Below are 21,533 nucleotides of genomic sequence, written 5' to 3' on the forward strand. Positions count from 1 at the left end.
GGGTAATGCCCGAAACGTCGATTCTCCTGTTCCCTAGATGCTGCCTGACCTGCTGCGCTTTTCCAGCAACACATTTCCATCTCTGATCTCCAGCATCTGCAGACCTCACTTTCTCCTCTTGTCTATACATATACAAGTTCATTAATGCAGATTCTGTTTTTGTATGTTTTAAAAGGATGCAACTCCTTTTCCAAATATTCTCACAACTGTAGTTTTGTATTTGGAATACATCACTGAGTTGATTATTACTTAGTCACACAATCATAACAGGAAATGGTAATGGCACAGGTTTCTGGAAGTAATTCAGGAGACACAAGAGATTCACCCTGAGGAAAAAGAAGCATGGTACATGGAGGATGAGGGAACCATGGCTGACTAGGAAAGTCAGGGATAGCATTAAAGCAAAAGGGAAAGCATAAAATGTGGTGAAGGACAGTGGGAAACCAGAGGAATGGGAAACTTACTAAGATCCAGCAGAAGGTAACAAAAAAAGAAATAAGGAGGGAGAAGATTAGTTATGAGGGTAATCTAGCCATAACATAAAGGAAGACTAAGAGTTTCTTTAGATGTATAAAGGGCAAAAGTGGGCATCGGGCTGCTAGAAAATGAAGCTGGAGAGATTTTAGTGGAGAACAAGGAAACGGCTGAGTTCACGTTAGTCTTCATGGTGGAAGACATGAGTAATATCCCAAAAGTTCGAGAGTGAAGGGGCAGAGCTGAATATGGTGAACATCACCAAGGAGAAGGTGCTAAAAAAACTGAATCCCCTAAAGATGGATAAATCACCTGGACCAGATGGGCTACACCCCAGAGTTCTAAAGGAGATAGTTGAAGAGATAGTAGAGGCATTAGTGGTAATCTTGCAGGAATTGCTAGCATCGGGGGGGTTCCAGAGGAATGGAAAATCGCTAATGTGACACTCCTATTTAAGAAGGACTAAGGCAAAAGACAGAAAATTACAAACCGATTAGCTTAACCTCAGTCATGGGTAAGATTCTGGAATCCATTATGCAGGATGAGATTTCTGAATACTTGAAAGTGTATGGCAAAATGGGGCAAAGTCAGCATGGTTTCATCAAGGGGAGGTCATGCCTGACAAATCTGCTAGAATTCTTTGAGGAAGTAACAAGCAGGTTAGACCAAGGAGAACCAATGGCTGTTATGTTAGATTAGATTCTCCAAAGTATGGAAACAGGCCCTTCGGTCCAGCAAGTCCACACTGACTCTCCAAAGAATAACCCACCCAGACCCATTCCCCTACCCTATATTTACCCCAGACTTGGCAATTTAGCAGGTCCAATTCACCTGACCTGCACATCTTTTGGATTGTGGGAGGAACCAGATCACCCAGAGGAAACCCACGCCGACGTGGGGAGAATATGCAAGTTCCACACAGGCAGTCACCTGAGGCAGGAATCAAACCTGGGTACCTGGCATTGTGAGACTGCAGAGCTAACAACTGAGCCACCATCTGTCCTTCACTACCTGGATTTCAAGAAGGCCTTTGACAAGGTGCTGCACAGGAGGCTACTGAGTAAGATGGGAGTTCGAGGTAAGATACTAGCATGGAAAGAAGCTTGGCTGTCTGGCAGGTAGCAGAGAGTGGGGATAAAGGGGTCCTCCTCAGGATGGCAGCCAGTGATAAATGGTGTTCCACAAGGCTCAGTGTTGGGACCGTAACTTTTCACTTTATACATTATTAGTCTTGATGAAGGCACTGAGCGCATTCTGGCTAAGTATGCAGACAATACAAAGATAGGTAGAAAGACAGGTAGCATTGAGGTGGTAGGGAGGCTGCAGAGGATTTGCACAGGTTAGGAGAAGGGGCAAAGAAGTGGCAGGTGGAGTACAATATGGGAAAGTGTGAGGTCATATACTTTGGTCGGAAGAATAGAGACATGGATTGTTTTCTAAATGGGGACAAAATTCAGAAGTACAAAGAGATTTGGGAGTTCTACTCCAGAATTCTCTCAAGCTTGCAGGTTGTGTCAGTAGTTAGGAAGGCAAATGCATTGATGGCATTTACTTTATCAAGGCTTGAATAAAAGCAGTGATGTACTTCTGAGAATTTATAAGTCTCTGGTCAGACCAGATTTGGAGTACTGTGTGCAGTTTTGGGCCCCATCTCTCAGGAAGGATGTACTGGCTCTGGAGTGTGTTCAGAGGAGGTTCATGAGAATGGTCCCAGGAATGAAAAGCTTCACACATGAGAGACGTTTGAGGACTCTGGGTCTAAACTTGAAGTTTAGAAAAATGAGAAGGGATCTAATTGAAACATACAGAATGGCCTGGACAGAGTAGATGTTGGGAAGATCCCTCCATTGGTAGGAGAGACTAGGACCCCAGGGCATAGTCTCAAAGTAAAGGGAAGACCTGTTCGAGTCATCGACATGTGCAGCACGGAAACAGACCCTCCGGTCCAACAACTCCATTCCAATCGGATATCCCAACCCAATCTAGTGCCATTTGCCAGCATCTGGCCCATATCCCTCCAAACCTTTCCTATTTATATACCCATCCAGGTGCTTTTAAAGATGGCAATTGGACTAGCCTCCACCAATTCCTCTGGCAGCTCATTCCATACACATACTGCCCTCTCGTTCTGGACTCCCCCCACCCTGGGGAAAAGATTTTGTCTATTTATCCTATCCATGCCCCTCATAATTTTATAAACCTCTATAAAGACACCCCTCAGCCTCCGATACTCCAGGGAAAACAGCCCCAGCCTGTTCAACCTCTCAAATAGCTCAATAGTTCAAATCCTCCAACCCTGGCAACATTCTTGTAAATCTTTTCTGAATCCTTTCAAGTTTTACAACATATTTTTGATAGGAAGGAGACCAGAAATGCACGCAATATTGCAACAGTGGTCTAACCAATGTCCTGTACAGTCACATCATGACCTCCCAACTCCTGTACTCAATACTCTGACCAATAAAGGAAAGCATACCAAAACCCGCCTTCACTATCCTATCTACCTGCGACTCCACTTTCACGGAGCTATGAACCTGCTCTCCAAGGTCTTTGTTCTGCAACATGCCCTAGGAGCTTACTATTAAGTGTATAAGTCCTGCTAAGATTTAGAAAGAATGGAGATAAGGAGAAACTTCATCAGCCAAAATGGTGAATCTATGGAATTCATTGCCACAGAAGGCTGTGGAGGCTAAATCATTGAGTATATTTAAGACACTGAAGAACCTATCTATCTCTATCAAGGGGATCAAGTGTTACAGGGGAAAAGTGGGAGAATGGTGTTGAGAAACCATGGTCTACCAGCCATGATTGAATGATGGAGAAGACTTGATGGGCTGAATGGCCTAATTTCTCCTTTTATGTCTTATGGAAATGTTAACATTTTTCTCTCTCAAAATTTGAACAGCTGGCAGCTGGCTGTATTGTTCTGTAGTAAAGGTTGATAGCAATATGGCTAAATTGAAGATGAGTTATTTCTGCTTTTTATTGCAGTTGTTGAGTTCAGCACTTTTTTTTTGAGACTTAATTTTTTGAGTTTCCTCCTTTGTTTTAAAAAGTACCGTTCAGGTATGAATTATCAGTATATGTTGATTTAGTTGCAAAAGCCAGTGAACAATGAAAGATCCAAGAGTTGCTCCCTGTCACTGCGGGTTAATCAATATTTTCAAAGATGACATTGCAGCTCATTGAGTTTGAGCAGTTATCAAATTGATATCAGCTCTTGGACCAGCTCTGCTGTGTTTGCAAAAGACAGAGTATGGTATTCTTTTAATTTTGTTTGAGCACTCATGATTTCAAAGAATAACTGAAATGTTCTGTGCTAATGTCTTTTAGGGAAGTGAATCTATCATTACTCGGTCTCACCTAATTGTGAATTCAGATCCAGAGCAATATAGTTTATTCTTAACTGCCATCTGAAATTGTTTAACAAGCCACTCAGCTGTACCATCTAAAGGACAGTTAGGGTTGGTCAGAAATTCTGGCCTTGCCAGTCATGCCAGTGTGAAAATAAAACATAATGTTTAGGGTGTTGATACCCAGCACTGGGCTAATTTGAATAGTAGAATAAGTACAGAAAATGTTCTGGACTGAGGCAGAGCCTAATTACGTGAATTCGCTCTTTACCATACATCTGAATGTAGCTCCAGGGCAGAGAAATTTGTCTGCTTCTTGTCCAAGTGATAGCTGCTTCCCAGAACTGCCATGGTGAAAATGATGGTGAACCTCAGAATGTGTCAGTAACAGGCCTCAAGTGTCCACTGGAGTTGGAGGGCATTTCAAATGGCTGTCTCCCATCTCCTTTTTTAACAATAACCTACAGGTTGGCAGGTTTGATCTCTATCGAGGCCTTAGTTAGGATTTAAATTCAGATCTTCAGGTTGCTTTCATTAGTATGTGGGAATTCTGGTCTTATGGGAAACTCAATGTATTTATGACTGGTGGGATTCTCCATGTTTGCTGAAGATCTTGCATCGTAATACCTGACCAGTTCAACATCCTGTTCGTTAGCCCATGTTGTCAAATCTTATTTTTAAGGAGGGGCCCAAGAACAGTTTCCAAGCAGAAATTCCTATGATGAGTAATAGCTGTACTTTCCCATTTAGACTGGCAGTGTTAACCAGTTGTAATTGGAATGTATTGTTTGCTGAGTCACATATCTTCCACAAAATGCAAATACTTGATCAAATATCAAATTAAATTATTTGCAAAGAAAATGCAAATGCACTTTTGTGTACTGAGGACTTCTGTCATGAGATTGTTGAAGAGACTCCAGTCAAATAGGACTTCACCGGCTTTATTGAACTCAACAAATGAGTTTCATTTTCAGATCACAGGTACCTTTTTCATCACCACATTATGAGGTGGATTACCTTATCTTTGGTATGGATTTCTTAGTTCATAGTGAAATGTGAAATTGTTGGATAAGATCTCCAATAAGCTGTTGAATATAATATTATGTCAGGTGAAATGTTATGGTTGCCTTTGTGAGCAGCTTTCTTTTGTATTGCATGTTTTTTTTTATATAAGGTGTGGTAAGGCTGCTACTCATTACATGTTGATTTCCATTTCCCTACAATGCCTTCACTGGACCAGATGAGTTTTGATTCCATTCTGTTGTGGCACGTTTTTACTTTATGGTCAGTATTGGTAGGTATTAATATTTAGTTTGCAATAGCAGAATTATTGGCATGATATGTTCATATGTTATTCAGTCTGATGTTTGTATTTTGCCTTTATTTTTTGGTATGTTAAAGTTACAGTTTACTATGAGTCCATTAAGTCTATCATGCCTGTACCTATCTTAACTCTTTAATGGGCAATACCTATTCTACTTCCAATTTCCTGTCCTTTCTGTTTCCCTAGAGGATACCTGTCATTTGAGGACAGGATGCTTGGCTTTTTATGACTAAAGGGGAGGAGGTGTACTAGAGAGAATCCCTGCCGTTCAGGGAGAAAATTCATTTGACCTGAAGCTGCATCTGCTGGACTTACTAGTCCAGTTTTGCTTGTGGTTGGACAAATACCAGTTAGATTTTCTTTGCCAGTTTCACAATACAGAACATCCATCCTATCCCAGATACCTAAACTGTCTTCCTGTGGAGGTGAATGAGAGGAAAACATGAATCTGTATTAATTGTTAGCTATTAACCATGCACAATCAGCAACCTATAAAATCTGAATTCCATGGTCCACACCCCATCTCTAACCCAAGATCATGACTCTATTGTACTAGCCGTCAACCGCTTTGGAGACGAGGGACAGTGCCAGCAAAGGTCCAATATATTTTCCTGTAAATATAGTATAAATTTTAAAGAAAATCTGAGTGATCTGTGACTACTTAGAATAAATATCTCAATATAACTTTTACTACATTTTATAACAAATGCAAAAAAACTCTATTATGATACTGATAACGTTTGAAGTCCCTATTTTGAAAGTTGCCTCACCTATCATAGTTAAATCTGATATTTTTGAGAGATCCTAAATAATGTTTAAACTTCCTCACTCAGGCATTCTGGTAGTACAACAATGGCCAAATTTCGTGGCCACAAAGTATTATGTGCATATTATTGGTATGTATTTAGCCGTTTAGTATGTGTGCATGTGCCTGGTCTCTAATTATCATATCAGTGATTTTTCATATACTTCCAGTATCTGTGAAACTGTAGTTTTGCATTGTCCTTTTGTGTATTATGTTTGTGTTGATGTTATGGTACAGGGACCTACAACATTAAAATGATTTGGGTGGGTTCAGATGAGGTGACTTCCTAAAATGAGTACCTTCAAAATAATTTTAATTTCACTATTTAAAAAAGATTTACTTAACAGTCCAGAAAGACTGCAGTAATGTAAATGATCGGTAAATATATGGTTGGATAGAAAAACATAATTAAGAAATTTCTCAAGATCATTCCAGGCAGTTTACTGAAATCCAGGAATTCATTGTGAAATTAGTAGAATTTTAAATTTCATGTGCACCTTGTGTCATTGATGAGAGCATTAAATCTCTCTCTCTTCAAATTCCAATTGAAAATACATGCACTCTGTGGAATACAAGTATATGGATCATAAATTGAAATACGATAATTAGTTGTTTCAAACTTTGAATTCAGTTAAGTATAGAAACTCCCCAGATCAGTTCACTGACAACCATGTTACACTGTTTGAAGGGTCATTGAATACTTTGTTATAATGCACTGTCCAATAACTAAAGGTTTCTGTTGATGTATTTCAACAGGTGAGAAGCCATTTAAATGTGATCAATGTAACTACGTAGCATCAAACCAGCATGAGGTGACACGACACGCCAGGCAAGTTCATAATGGACCCAAACCTTTAACTTGTCCTCACTGTGAATATAAAACAGCTGATCGCAGCAACTTCAAAAAGCACGTTGAGCTCCATGTGAATCCACGTCAGTTTCTGTGCCCTGTCTGTGAGTATGCAGCTTCCAAAAAATGCAACTTGCAGTATCACATCAAGTCTAAGCATCCGCACTGCAGTGATATTACCATGGATGTGTCAAAGGTGAAGTTGCGCACCAAGCGAGTTGAGCTAGACATTCCTGTTGCTAAAATGGGAAAGAAAATGTCAGACAAACTGCAACCTAAAAGAGCTGAGAATCCAGAGGAGACGATTGCTCCCAAAGATGATAAAAGTACATCTGTGTCAAAGGAGCAAGGTTTTACCTCAAAGAGTCAAAGGATAAAGACCCGAAGTCATACAGTTTCTAATAACAAGATCCCATCCAAAAAAAGGGAAACGAATGCAGAGAAGATCAAGAAAATAAAAGGTAGCAAAAGAAAGGTTTGCTCAACAGATGTGCCTTTGCAGGAGAAGTCTGTAGTTGAGACCCATACAGAGGTGAAAAAGAGGAAAATATGGAAAACTAAAGAGTTTGTTGAACATGAAACAAAGAGAAGCAAAGTCAAATTAGAAAAGTCCTTGCACAAGAAAAATCTTAAGTGCAAGCAAAGTCAGAAGAAAAACAAAAAGAATAAAAATACTCATGTAATTTCTGCTGATGATTCAGAAAAGAATAAGAAACGGCGTGAACATCAGCCAAATCTGTTGAAAAAGAAAAGAGATTATTCCAGAAGCTCTTCATTCAGTAATCCTAGTACTGAAAATGTGCATGAGAGAGATACCCAAGATTCAGAATCAATGTTAGATATTCTGATGACTGAAATTTCAGTGAATACTGCTGTTGAACAAAATGATATGCAGTTTGTAAAAAGTACCTGTGAAATATTGTCAACAATTTCAAAAGAGTCCCAAATGTCTCCTGATCAGTTAACTGACTCTAAGTCAAAGGAACACATGTTTATTGAAAAAATGAACAAAAATGAGTTTCTTTCTGTAGAAGAACCTCCTGTAGTTAACACAGAACAAATTTGGATTCCTTCTCATAGTTCTGGGAAGAGAGAATATGTAACTAGCTCATCCAAAATCTGCAACACAGAGTCAAAAGTGATGAGTGAAGAGTCTAACTTAACTTCTGATTTTGAACAAGAAAGGGCTATTCAGGTGATCAATATTGAATTTCCTATATCATACAATCAAGATAAAGATGAGAATTGCACTGGTCACCAGATGGAAGTCCAGGTTAATGCCAATGAGCAGGAGGAGGCCCAGGCTATTGGCATGCAAATGGCCACCCAGACTAGCATGGTTGAGCAGATGGAGGTCCAGGCTCATGCCAGTGAGCAGGTGGAGGTCCAGGCTAATGGCGAAGAGCAGGTAGCGGTCCAGGTGAGCACGGTTGAGCAGGTGGAGGTCCAGGCTAATGCCGGTGAGCAGGTGGAGGTCCAGGCTAATGCCGGTGAGCAGATGGCGGTCCAGGCTAATGCCGGTGAGCAGGTGGCGGTCCAGGCTAATGTCGGTGAGCAGGTGGCGGTCCAGGCTAATGCCGGTGAGCAGGTGGCGGTCCAGGCTAATGCCGGTGAGCAGGTGGCGGTCCAGGCTAATGCCGGTGAGCAGGTGGCGGTCCAGGCTAATGCCGGTGAGCAGGTGGCGGTCCAGGCTAATGCCGGTGAGCAGGTGGCGGTCCAGGCTAATGCCGGTGAGCAGGTGGCGGTCCAGGCTAATGCCGGTGAGCAGGTGGAGGTCCAGGCTAATGCCGATGAGCAGGTGGAGGTCCAGGCTAATGCCGATGAGCAAATTGAAGTCCGGGCTAATGCCGGTGAGAAGATTGAAGTCCGGGCTAACATCTGTGAGCAGCTGACAGTTCAGGCTGACCAGAAAATGTTGAAGTTTGCTAATGTTCCAGCTAACCATGATAAACTCCAGGATAGTGCTAATGAAGTCCAGGATAGTGAGACTAACCAGCACAAGCTCCAATGTCGTAGTGATAAGATCCAGAATAGCAAAGAGGATCAAAACAAAAAACAGGACAAGTATGAGATGGTAGAAATGGATGAAGATGAAGGTATTCACAGCCATGAAGGAAGTGATATCAGTGAAGATTCAGAAGGAAGTGATGATTCTGGCCTAAATGGAGCAAAGTCCATTCCTGGCGACAAGACCAACAAAAGAACACTAGAAAATGATGTGGTGGAAGCTCCAGAGAGTTTTGTTTGCATATTCTGTGATCGCATGTTCAGTGTGAAAGGAGAGTTTACCAAGCACCTTAACCGCCACTTGGTAAATGTGTACTATCTTGAGGAAGCAACAAAAGGCCAGGAATGAGCAGAGGCTTGAGATTTGGCAATCTTTCCCAGAATATTAATAATTGCTATGAAGTGATACAGTTCACATTAGTGCAATTGGATTTGGGATATTTTGCTAAACACCTCAATTGTTCATTGCTGTAACTGCATGTATTTCCTGCTTTTTCAAGTTTCTGGCTAATACTTCAGAGGTAGTACAACAGCATTCATTCACACATGGTGGCTAAATATATTAATCATGCTTTGTAGCAGTTTAATCACCACTGATTTTGAATTTTCATTGCACTATTATTACTCAAGAAATTTATTTCATTTAATCTATTCTGTTCCACCCCATTGTAAATATTGGTAACACTGGACATTGAATTTATTTTGTTTTTACATGACCCAGGGTTTAAGCTGATACACAATGATTATTATAGCTGTTCATAATTTTAAAAAACTCAAGGTAATGGTTGAATGAAAGAAATTATGTCAGATGTTTGATTTGGATATTTCTAATGGCAATGTTAAAATGAAGACCTCTCAATGAGTAGTTTTGCATTTCGTGGGCATTTAATGCATCTGTACTGAAAGTGTATTTTAATTTTGATGTACAATGCGTGGAATTAGCCCATTTTCATTGAGTTACATTAACAATATTACATAGTTTTCCCATTTTAGTTTTGAATCATAACAAACATTTTTACATTGACAGTTCAGAGAGCATTCTCAAGGTAACATGTTAAAATATCCTGCTTTTCATTCAAGTCACTGAAGTGAGCACTTTGTAAGATGATATCACATCTCAAATAGCTAATGTTACAGGCCATGAAATTGTTTTAGGAGTTTGTAGCAAACAGTTCTCAGCAGCCACAGAGGAAAATGATCCAATATGGTGCTTTACAGCTTATAAAATTGCACGATATAATTAATCAACTATGCAATATAATTAAATAGTAGTAGTTTATATATAGTAATGTTTTTTTCTGTATCATGTTTTTATATTTGTATGTTTAACCAGCATTTGGGACTTGACGATTAACCAAACCACTGTGCCACAAGCTGTTTGGGGGAAATTGTCCTGGTAAAATGCTAAAATATGTTCCATCTGTATTGAACATTGACACAGTTTTCAAAAGGTGAATGTCAAGCACCCCAAATAAGCAGAGGTGTAAAAATCGCTGTCTTGCATCCTTTTTTAGCTGAAGAGCTATATTTCAATTATGCTCTCTTGCTGGCATTCTGTGCTGTAGCACGTAGAGCTTTTGGCAACCTGGATTTTCCTTGTGGCCATTTGTAGATCGGTTATTATAAATGGAATTGATTTTGTCCCAATTTATTGAGGTCATCTGTTTCTAATTAGTGCACCAAGTATAATGGCCTTTTCTTTATACAAGGACCTTTCGCAGTTTTGATGTTGCACTCAATTCTTAGCTCCCTGTGTACACATTGATGATTTTGTAGATCTGGCAGAATTATTGGAATGCAACGCGTTGAAAGATTTGCTCACCTCTGATCTACTTAGTTTGTGAGTTGATATGGCCAAAGAACACAAATTACTGTGATTACCATGTGTTTTTTTTCTTCTGACTTGATGATGTGTAAACTGTTTGGAGTAGCCACTTTCGTTAAAGAATATGGAGAACAGTTTAAATGCTGAAAAGCATTTTCTTTGCTTTGACAATCATGTTGACAAACTCATTGTATATCTGTGATCAAATTACATTGATTTTTAACTGTAATTTGCTTCATATAGTTTGTGGTACTCTCTATATAAGTTTTTGAATTCATTTTAGTAACGTACTAAAATTTGATTACAGTTAAAAATCTGTGATATTACAGTTTAAATAATGAATGCTGTAAGAGGTCTGGAGGGTCTGCTCATGCTAATATGAAGCATGCTTGTCCTTTTCAGTTCTAGAATACTACTTAGCATCCTCATTTTGGTACTAAAATGCTAATGGATACACCAGCAACCCAGTATTTCCTGTGGTAGGTAGGTAGCACACGGCAATTATACAGATAAATATTATTTGTTTAACATAATTAGAAACTGCAGTTTGTCACAGTGGAAGATTTGTGTCCAATGTTGAATCTTGCTCACCCTCTATAAAAGCCAATTGAACAGAATTGGTTAGTTGAAGTGTGATTTTTTTTTTAAAAGAAAATTACTTTCCAATTCCAAATTTACACGCTGTGCAAAATGGCAATAGCATAGGGTAAGAAGGAAAAATCCACCGTTCTTACTACTGAATTCAGCAATAAGCTTTGATTTTTTTTTGCCTGCTCCCTGGTAATGAGATCATGTCACAAGACTAGTGACAATGCTGTAAACTTTATTCAAGAACAAACCTTCCACTATAAGGGAGATTTTTGTGTCCTATATCCAGGTGCATTGTTTCACTTGGGCACAACAAAAATCAAAAGGATTGGAGTAGGTGTGAAAGGAATCTTGCCTGTTTTTCTGATTGTTGATGATGATCAGTAGATTTCGGAAAATCTGCACACGTTCTACTGGGCAGCCATTAATTAATAAAAGTCTTACATAACCAAGTGTGAAATCTGATCTCTTCAGTAATGGACAGCAGCTTGCCAAAATTGTAATTTTGTTGTTTAACTACAAAAAAATTATTAAAGACAAAATAGTTTGCATAATCAATAATTATCTCTGCGCTCAAAATCTTGATCCATTGTAAGAATGCTGAGTGCGGCCTGCTAAATATCAGATTTTGAAGGTCTTACAAAGTGTTGAATGTATGCACTTTTCTGTGTAATATTAAAAATATCAGATGGCATCTCTAGATTTTTAAACATGTTCAGTTTCTATTCAAACATTTGAATTACAGTTGCCAACAACAGCCAAGAAATTCCTGTAGATTTAGCTTTTCTGTTAATGATACTCTGCAGTATTGTCGGTATTATTAGAATCTTAGAGCCCATTGTGTCAGTGACAACTGAAAAATTTAACTCTTCCCATTCTCCTGTTAGTTCCCCACATCTTTGCATATGTTTATTTGCAGGTATCCAATATTGAAAGTTACTATTGAATCTTTTCCACCATTTCAGGCAGTGTGCTTTAGATTATAACCAGTATAAAGAAAATGTTCTTCCTTTTAGCCCTGTTTCTTTTGCCAATTATCTTAAATCTGTGACCTCTGGAAACAGCCTTCAGCCAGTGCAGCAGAGTTGATGAGGTGAAACTATCGAATACATCTTCTAAAGCAGTTTGGGTAGCAAGGTTTGTAAGACAACAACTGTGTCAAAGAAGGGGAAGTGGGGTGTTCATGGCTCAGTTTATGAATCTGTTCAGAATTCAAAAAAATCCAACTGCTACTTCTAATGTACTCATGGTGATCGTATTTGATACAAAGCAGATTCATTTATGTGCTGGCACTGGAATTTACCAGGAAAGGATGAGAATTGAATGAGAGATTGGCATAGCAGTGTAATTGCTAAATTCTTGTTGAAACAGAATGTGTAATGGAATAAATGACAGTTCCTTTGTAATCAGTTTGCCAATAAAATTGGTTGGAAAAGCAGAGCACTTAAACTGCATTAAATCTGAGAGCACAACAGCTGTTGGTCCTTGACATAAAGAATAATAACTTCATGTGACAGTTGTTCCTGTGCTCTTTTCCACAATGAAGAGCTAAGCCACGTAGTCCAGAGTGAATTCAGTTTTAATTCCCAGTCTGTGATATAGTGGAGACTGTTTAAATACTTAAAGGCCTTGAGGGAAGAAGGTTTCCTCGGATTGTTGCTTCTGATCTTTTGTGAAATACGTTGGTGCTGATGTCAGGTGAGGAAGGAATTACATTTGGCCCTTGCAGTGAAGTTAGTGATTTAGTTTTCAACAAACTGAGGAAAATAACATGTGTACTACTTATCTTAAAACTTCACTGCAACAGGGTCTGGTGGTATTGTATGTCATTTCAAAATATTTGTTGATTTCTGAACTGTAAAATGTTTGGTAGAAAATGGAGTATCAAGTCCAAGAACTTGCATTTTTGACTTGGTCTTCAATATCTTCATGTAGGCATTGTAAAATATAACAAAAAAAAATTATGTTTTGGTCTGCAGTTAGTCACCGTTAACTTCACTTTGCCAGCAATAACCTGAAGGAGCTTCTGTTATTTGGGAGGCAGGAGAGATCATATTATTTAGTCTTGGTGGGGGAGGAGAGGAATCATACAATTATCCAAGTTGTAGAAGGAATATTTAACAAGAAATATTTGTTGACTCATTTTATGCATTCTCTGGGTGTAGGTATTGCTGGTAGGATCAGCATCTGTTGACCAACCGTGTTCTCCTTGAGAAACTGGTGGTGAGCTGCTGTCTTGAACTACTGCAGTCATTATGGTAATAGTCCACCTTCTCTGAGGGTAGAATAATATCATCAGAACATCATATGCAGTCTTAGCACACGTTACATTGCATACTAAATTTGCCATGTTTGTTGAGTGGTTAGAAATGAAGTATGACATATGATTACAGAGATACCAATGAGGATGGATAGCTAATGACAGCAGGCAGGAACACTACAGAAAACCAGTAGGCTAATATTTAGCTTTGAGCAACGTTTAAACTGGATAACTGCCAGAATAACAAGCAGCATGCAGATGCTATAGTAGTCACTGCTCTAAGAGACCTCTACAGCATGATTCACAAAATATTTTGGCTGTTCTGTACAAAAGCACTGCCATTGGTGCTGGATTAAAATGGAAGCTTATTAGTAATTCAGAATTGTTTTACAGCATTATCTGTGCAATACTTCTGTTTTTCTGAAGATACCAAAGTTTAATAGATAACCTACTACTGTACTTCACTCTTTTCAGAATAATAAATAGAATTTTGATTTCAAGGGTAAATGTTTGTCAAAGAAAATGACTCCGACAGTTGTGTTGGACAGAATAAAACTGTCACAGTTTTAGTACAAAGACTATGTGTATAAAGAGGATATTTTTCACTATTTGCCATTTTGTTAACTAAAGTTAAAATGAAAACTAATTTCTTTCTGTAACTTTCTAAAAAGCATCATAGTATTTAGCAAAATGTTTGCTGCATTAAAGTTTTGAGAGCTCAATTGTGTGTGCCTTTCATTTTGGACTATGTTTTCATCTCATTCTACTTTTTTCCTTCAGACTAGTACAAAAATGCACTTTCAGCTGATGCACACCTAAATTTAGAGTGTTAAAGTACTTGTGTTCTAGGCCAAAGGGCATCACTTGCATCCAAGGGCATTAAAGGAAATAGGGGAGCACATTGTAGATGGTCCAAGTATAATCTTTGAGTTCCCTGCATACCAGGACTCTGGGCTGGAAAACTGCCCATATCTCCTTTTAAGGGTGAGGGGGGAAATCCAGGGAATAGTTAGCCCAACATCTGTGGTGGGGAAATTGTTGGACTCTATAACCAAAGATGGGGTAACTGAACATTTCAAAATTTCAGTTAATCATCATAGTCGGCCCAGCATAGATTCATGACTGGTAGGTCTTGCCTGACAACCTCATTGACCTTTTTTTTTTTAAAAAGGGTGACTAAGGTATTGGACAGGGGAATGTCTGTAGATGTTTATAAAATGCCTTCTTGAAGTCCATATAAAATCCTATATAAGAGACTGGTAACTAGTGTAGAAACCTATGTATTTGAGGGCAAGACTGTGACAGATGGAGTTCAATGCAAGTAAGTGTGAGAGTTTCCATTTCAGACCGAAATGATATGAAGTTAAACATGGTGGATGTCCAAAGTGACTTGGGATTCAAGTGCATAGATCTTTTAAAATGCCACAAACAAACAGGTGTAGAAAATAATGATTTTTACATAATGTCTCTTAACTAATGGGTACCAAACTGACATTTACATAGTTTATTAAGCAAAAGACAGTACAACTTTACTACGTAAAATCTACATTATTGGAAACTAATCCATAAAGAACACATCATTGTGTGCCTCTGTTGACAGTTCTGATTTTTGTTTTAATAGAGCACTTCATGACCTGGGGCATTCCATATTTTACAGCAAAATAAATATTTGAGTAATCACTTTTAATATAGGCAATATGGTGCTCCAAACAGACATCCACAAACAGCAATGAGATAGTAACCAGGTAATCTTTTTGTTGCTCACTGAGGGATAAGTATTCGCAAAGAACACACGGAGTAGCTACCTAGCTCTTCAATAATGGTTTTATTTTCAGCTGTAAGAGAAGGTGGGATAAAGTTTCATGTTTGATCCAACAGATAACAGTGTAGGACTCTCTCAGAACCAGTCAACCTGAATTAATTGCTTGAGCTCTGGAGTGGAACTTGCACCTTCATATTTTGTTCAGTGTTTGCACTGACACTGTGGCTAGTTCCCACCTTTCCCAGGTGGTCAGATTATTGGCAGATAGTAAAGCCAGTGTTGCTTTTTGCCAGAAAGTCGATGAAAGTAGTTTGGGAGGCTTAACTTTTTTTTGTCTCATTCTAATTGACACTTCTGTTTACTCTAACAAACCAGGAATTTGCTTTGTGTAAAGATGATGCAGTTACCATTATTCAGTCAATGCATTGGAGAAAAAATAACTGTGTCTTTGTTATACTGAAATCTTATTAACAGGCACTACAAGCTGAGGCAAACATGACTTAAATCACAAGTTAATCATCCTTCAAATTAAATCATGTAATTTAAGTTTGTGGGCATGTTTAGAATTCAATGTTTGCATTGTTAGCTATGGGGTTCTTACCACAGTAGGAGAGTTTGTTTTGAGCTGTGATCTTTCCCTTACACAACAAAGCCCTATGGCTAGAGAATTAGATGCCTGAACCTTTGGCAATTATAGGTCAATTTAGTTCACTTTTAAAATATCGTTAAGTAAATGTGTTTTGTAAATTGCCCTGATTACAATGTGTCATAGTTGTTAATGATCTACTTCCCTATAACCAGTTTAAAAGTAGTACAAATGCTGAATAAAGATTATTCTAGGAGTAAATGTTGTGCATTTCTTTGATTCATTCTGTTTTTGTGCAATTGGATCAAGTCATAGTAAACATTATACTTTTGTCCAATCACGGGATTCATTGGTATTGTTGCTGTTTATTAAAATTGATAAGAATTCAAAGTTTACTCTTACACATTAAAGTAAATCTAAACATTAATGAAAAATGCTGGAAACACTGAACAGGTCAGACAGCATTTGTGGAGTGAAGCAGATTTCACATTGAAGTTAGAATTGATTCCTTCAATCAATTGCAGTCTTATGCAACTCCATGTTACATCTTGCAAGTTCCAATATTCTGTCATTTCCTTAAGATATACTATTTAGATGTTGTTTCTGTCTTATTCTTCTAATGTCCTCAGCTCACGAGGTGGCCATGACCGCTGATTCTTTAATAGACTGTGGAATTAGTCCTACTCTGCTGCTTTCCCCCTGTCCTAAATGCAGTTTTTAATTTCCAGAAGATATTCTGGATAGATATTTGATGTTACTAATGAATCTGTTTCCATCTCACCATCAGAGTGTACATCAGATTAGAACGGCTCACTTTCTAAAAGAAAATCCTTAACTAATTTCTTATTATTTTGCCAATCATTTTATACAGTGGACTATGGAAAGTTGCCCTTTATAAATCTTAATTTTGAGGAGAAGAATCTGCCTTTTCACCCCTGCCACTTAACTGAAGCTCTCGTCCCTGTTGTTATTCTAATAAATCACTATATTCTCTAATGGTATTCAATTATATTCAAGTGACATTCTGGCTGCTGTGGTCCCAGCTTAGACTCCACCCTCAGGTGACTGTCTGAAGTTTGGACATTCTCCCCCGTCTATGTAATTTCCTCCCAAAGTGCAAAGATGTACAAGCAGATTAGCCACGGAAATGCAGGGTTGCGGGGATGGGATGGGACACTCTTCTGCGAGTGGCCGAATGTAGTGATTCTATGATAAAAAGATTCCAAAGATTCACTACCCTCTAAAAATTCCTCGCCTTTGCTTTAAATGTACCACCTTTTACTCTGAGATTACACCCTCTGGTCCAAAGGGTTTTGAGGAACAATGGCATAGCTCAGAAAGAAGATATACCCTCATGATAAAAGGAGATTTTTTGGGGGGCAGGGAGGTGAAAGGAAGGAAAGAGGTGGTTAAACCAGGAAGTTAAGGTTAGCATCAAATTGAAAGAAAATAAACATACAATGTGATGGTAAACCTGAGGATTAGGCAAAAACCAACAAAAGATGACTAAAAAAACAGAGGGAGAAGACTAATTTTGAGGGCACCTTGCAAATAATATCAACACCTTAAAAAGTATGAAAAGGAAGAAGCCAAGTTAACCTTAGAATGAGGCTGGGGAAATAATAATGGGGAACCAGGAAATTGCAGACAAATTGAATAAATACTTGGCATCAGTTTTCTTAGTGAAGGACTATTTTTGGAATGTTATTAATCAAAGAGCAAAACAAGGAGGAAATCAATACAATAACAATCACTAGAGAAATCTTACTATGGAGACTAAAGGGGCTAAAAAGTGAAGTCTCCTCATCTTGATGGGATGCATCCTAAAATCAGTACCTCCAAGACGGTGAATGTCCTGGTATTAATTTTCCAAGAACCCTTGGATTCTGGAAAAATAGAATTGAATTTCCTTTATTGTCACGTACTCAAGGGAGTACAGTGAAAAGTTTACAATGTCACCCTACATGGCGTCATCTTAGACACAAAATAGAGAAATAAACATTACCTTAGTTATTCATAGTAGAAGCTGGAAAAATAAATAATTTTAAAAGGTAAACATTATAGAAAAACAAAGTTAACATTTTACTAATAGCAGATGTTATGCTAAGAGTTTAGTGTAAAGCATGTAAAAAGAGTATTTAACGATATATACTGTGATCAAGAAGAATCAGCATTGCTTCACGAAGGAGAAGTTGTGCCTGACAAATGTACTAGATTTCTTTGAGAAATAATAGGCAGGATAGAAGGGAGCTTTTGCGGTGCAGCGGTAGTATCCCTACCTCAGATAGGAGACCTGGTTTCACCCCTACCTGTTCCAGCAGTGTGGAACAACATCAATGAACAGATTCAACTATTTTCTAATAATTAAAAAAAGCACAAGCTAGATATATAAAGGGAAGCAATGGATGCAATATATTTGGATTTTCAGAAGGCATTTCATAAGGTATGATGGATAGAAGATTGGCTAATTAATAGAAGATAGAGTTAGGATAAAGGGGTGCATTTTATGGCAGGAGGCAAATACATTTTCAAATGGTTAGGTGTGAATTTCAGTACGTACAAGTCACCAAATGGGACTACAATTGCGTGGCAATAAGGGACTCAATAAAAGGATTTGAAGTGCTTTTACAGGTTTTTAAAATCATTAATGTTTGATATAGTGTGGCACTATCACACTCCTGTGGTGCAGTGGTGATGTCCCTATCTTTGAGCCAGCAACTGGGTTCAAATATCATTTACTACAGAGGTATACCATAACATATTTGGACAGGCTGATTAAAAATATCTAGAATAAATGAGAAACTTCCCACAGACAAAGGTGGGTAACCAGTGGATTGGGTAAAGAACCAGAAGTGACATGGCAAAAAAAAAAATATTGTGATGATCTGGAATCCACTGCTCGAAAAGGATGATGGAAACAGATTTAGAAGCTCAAACACCATAAACAGAATGGTCTCTTCTGTGCACCATATTGTTATTCAAGGTACAAAGGTATGGATTTGCTCACCATTTCCCACTGGTGATCTGTTATTCTCAGCTGTGGCACCGACAAACTGGTGAGTACAGCCCAAACAAGTCTACATCACAACAATTCATATTTTATAAAAGTACAAGTTTAAGAAACAGTTAGTCAGGCAATGCCTGTAATCAAACAAAAACACTTAACAGAAAAAAACATCACCGGGTTTACTTACTGTAGAGGCCACTGTAGCCTTGGGATATAAATTTTGTTTCATACATATTTTACAAACTACATGTCAATGCAAGTTACATGTACACAAATTAAATGTAAAATGATAATTACACATGATAGAAACAAAAAAATTCAAAACTGGTGTTAGTCTTGTTGTGACTTGCACAATCCTTAGCACATGGCATTATAAATGAATTTGTCAGTGAATTAAATGACTTAACAGATTTTAAATATACATTTATTTGCAATACTGTCAGACTGCACAACTCAAAAAAAACAAAAAACTTCTCTTTTCAGATATAATTCCACTGAAAATCACATACTGGAAATTAGTAAATACTCCATTAAAGAAATTAAGGTAATTATTTGTGATTATTAAGCAGTCAACTTCCTTGCAAAACTCACAGCCAAAAATAATTTATACAATAGGACTTAGCAGATAATAACTCAGTCTTTGGTGTAATTTATTTACAAACGCTGGGATAGTGACTTTCATAAGTATCTTGTATGCTTCCATTCTTCGAGCAGGTCATGTTTTTGAGGTAATAATCGCAGGTTTTCCACAACAGGTAGTATCTTTTTAAGTTTATAGGCTGGGGATTTTCTAATTCGTTCCCCTTTAATATTGACAATGAATGATAGAAGAGGCGGCTTTTCAACTGTTAAGCCAATTCCTGCTGGAGTGTAGGCCCGAAGCCTAATCTTATCCTCTGACTGAGCTGTCACTGCAATCCAGCCTGATGAAAAGCAACAAAAGGTTACACATTTGTTTCAATTCTGGAACTATTCAAAGGTCTGAATTTCCATACTTAAAGTCACTTCCATACAGCTGACTAGAATTCTAGTTCTGGTAAAATTAGTTTCAATAAAAGTTAATTATTCCACCTAAGTTTAAAAGCATTCAAATCTATAACATATTACTCAAATTGCTCCAGAACATCTCGATAGATTTTTAATTAGTAATGGGTTGAAAGGTTATGGAGAGTGGGCAGGTAAGTGGAGTTGAGGCTGCGATGACATCAGCCATTCTTGTATTAAATGGTGGAGCAGGCTTGAGGGGCTGAATTGCCTGGTCTTGTTCCTGGTTATGTTCTTAGTTCCCTTAGCACATGCCCTAGACCCATTCTAGCAGCAATGTCTTTTAGGACTTGACAAGCTCGACCAAAAGTGTTGCTGCCAAGCTACTCTTGGTAGTAGACACTGAAATCTCCCAGAGTATATTTTGCACCCTTACCACCCAGTGCTTCTTCCAAATGTTATTCAACATGAAGGAGTACTGATACTTCAAATGTGGGAGGACAGAATATGGTAATCAGCAAGACATTTCCTCATTTGACTTGGTGCCATTAACTCTGCAATCACAAAGCCTAATGTTGAGAACTCTTAGTGCAACTCCCTCCCTCTCAACTGTGTCACTACCTCGGCTGGACCAGGGATGGTGATGGTACTGCCTGGGACTTTGTCAGTAAGGTGTGATTTTGTGTGCATGACTATGTCATGCTTTAGCTTGATTAGTCTGATAGACAGCTATTCCAATTTTGGCACAATCCCAGCTGGTAGTAAGGAGGGCTTTTAACAGTTGACTAGGCTGTTTTTGCTGTCAAGATTAGAGTGGTGCTAGAAAAGCACAGCAGGTCAGGCAGCAGCCGAGCAAGAAAATTGACGATATGGCTGTTTTTGCTGTTAACATTTCCAGTGCCTAGGTCGATGTCAGGTGGTCTGTCTGGTCTAATTTCTTTGAGACTTTCTAGAGATTGTTACAACTAAGTGGCTTGAAAGGCTATTTCAGAAGGCAGTTAAGAATCAAACAGGCTATTATGGGTCTGCGGTCACACATAAGCCAGACCAGATAAAGATGGCAGCATTTCTCCTTAAAAGACAATACTGAAGCAGATAGGTTTTTTTCCGATAATTAGTCACCATGAAACTCTGAATTCCAGTTTTTAAAAAAATTCAAATTCTACCATCTGCTCTAGTGGGATTTGAACCTGAATCTGCAGAATATAACCAAAGTTTTTGGATTAATAGTCTACTAATATTATCACTAAATAACTATCTGCCTCAATTCACATTTTTAAATAGTATATCTAAGGCTATCATCTGCTTAGAGCAGTAGCTGGCTGTAAGATCTGGCCTCTATCCAGGACTGAAGCAAATTGAGCAGGAAGAATCTACTTTAAATGGTTATCAGGACAGAAAGACACTGGTGATTTGTGTACACAGGGTTCTGTTGACTGGTTGAGACTCGGGCCATGTTAAATGCTGCAGAACTCAATTTCCAAATTGAGGACGCTGAACCTATCAACAAAGATGGCATACTTAAACTACTGGACTTGTGCCTCACAACACACTTCACATTCAACAACCAGATATACGAACAAATCAACGGAACACCCATGGGATCACCAATCTCGGGACTCATAGCAGAGGCAGTTATGCAAAGGTTAGAACAAACAGTCCTACCACAAATTCAACACAAACTCTGGGTCAGATATGACGATGACAC

General features: G+C 38.4%; 2 protein-coding genes across 2 annotated transcripts in view; one reads left to right on the forward strand and one right to left on the reverse strand.

The window, feature by feature from the left end:
- Positions 1-14,208, forward strand: part of rest (RE1-silencing transcription factor) — a 37,661-nt gene extending 23,453 nt beyond the window's left edge. Inside the window, exon 4 of the mRNA XM_043720284.1 lies at positions 6,713-14,208. Within this exon, the coding sequence (XP_043576219.1) occupies positions 6,713-9,162 (2,450 nt within the window). The 3' untranslated portion in view covers positions 9,163-14,208. The remainder of the gene's footprint in view (positions 1-6,712) is intronic.
- Positions 14,209-14,960: 752 nt separating this feature from the next.
- noa1 (nitric oxide associated 1) overlaps positions 14,961-21,533 on the reverse strand; it is a 34,117-nt gene continuing 27,544 nt past the window's right edge. Inside the window, exon 7 of the mRNA XM_043720296.1 lies at positions 14,961-19,764. Within this exon, the coding sequence (XP_043576231.1) occupies positions 19,520-19,764 (245 nt within the window). The 3' untranslated portion in view covers positions 14,961-19,519. The remainder of the gene's footprint in view (positions 19,765-21,533) is intronic.

This window comes from Chiloscyllium plagiosum, chromosome 2 (genome assembly GCF_004010195.1).
Source record: "Chiloscyllium plagiosum isolate BGI_BamShark_2017 chromosome 2, ASM401019v2, whole genome shotgun sequence".
Taxonomy (NCBI): Eukaryota; Metazoa; Chordata; class Chondrichthyes; order Orectolobiformes; family Hemiscylliidae; genus Chiloscyllium; species Chiloscyllium plagiosum.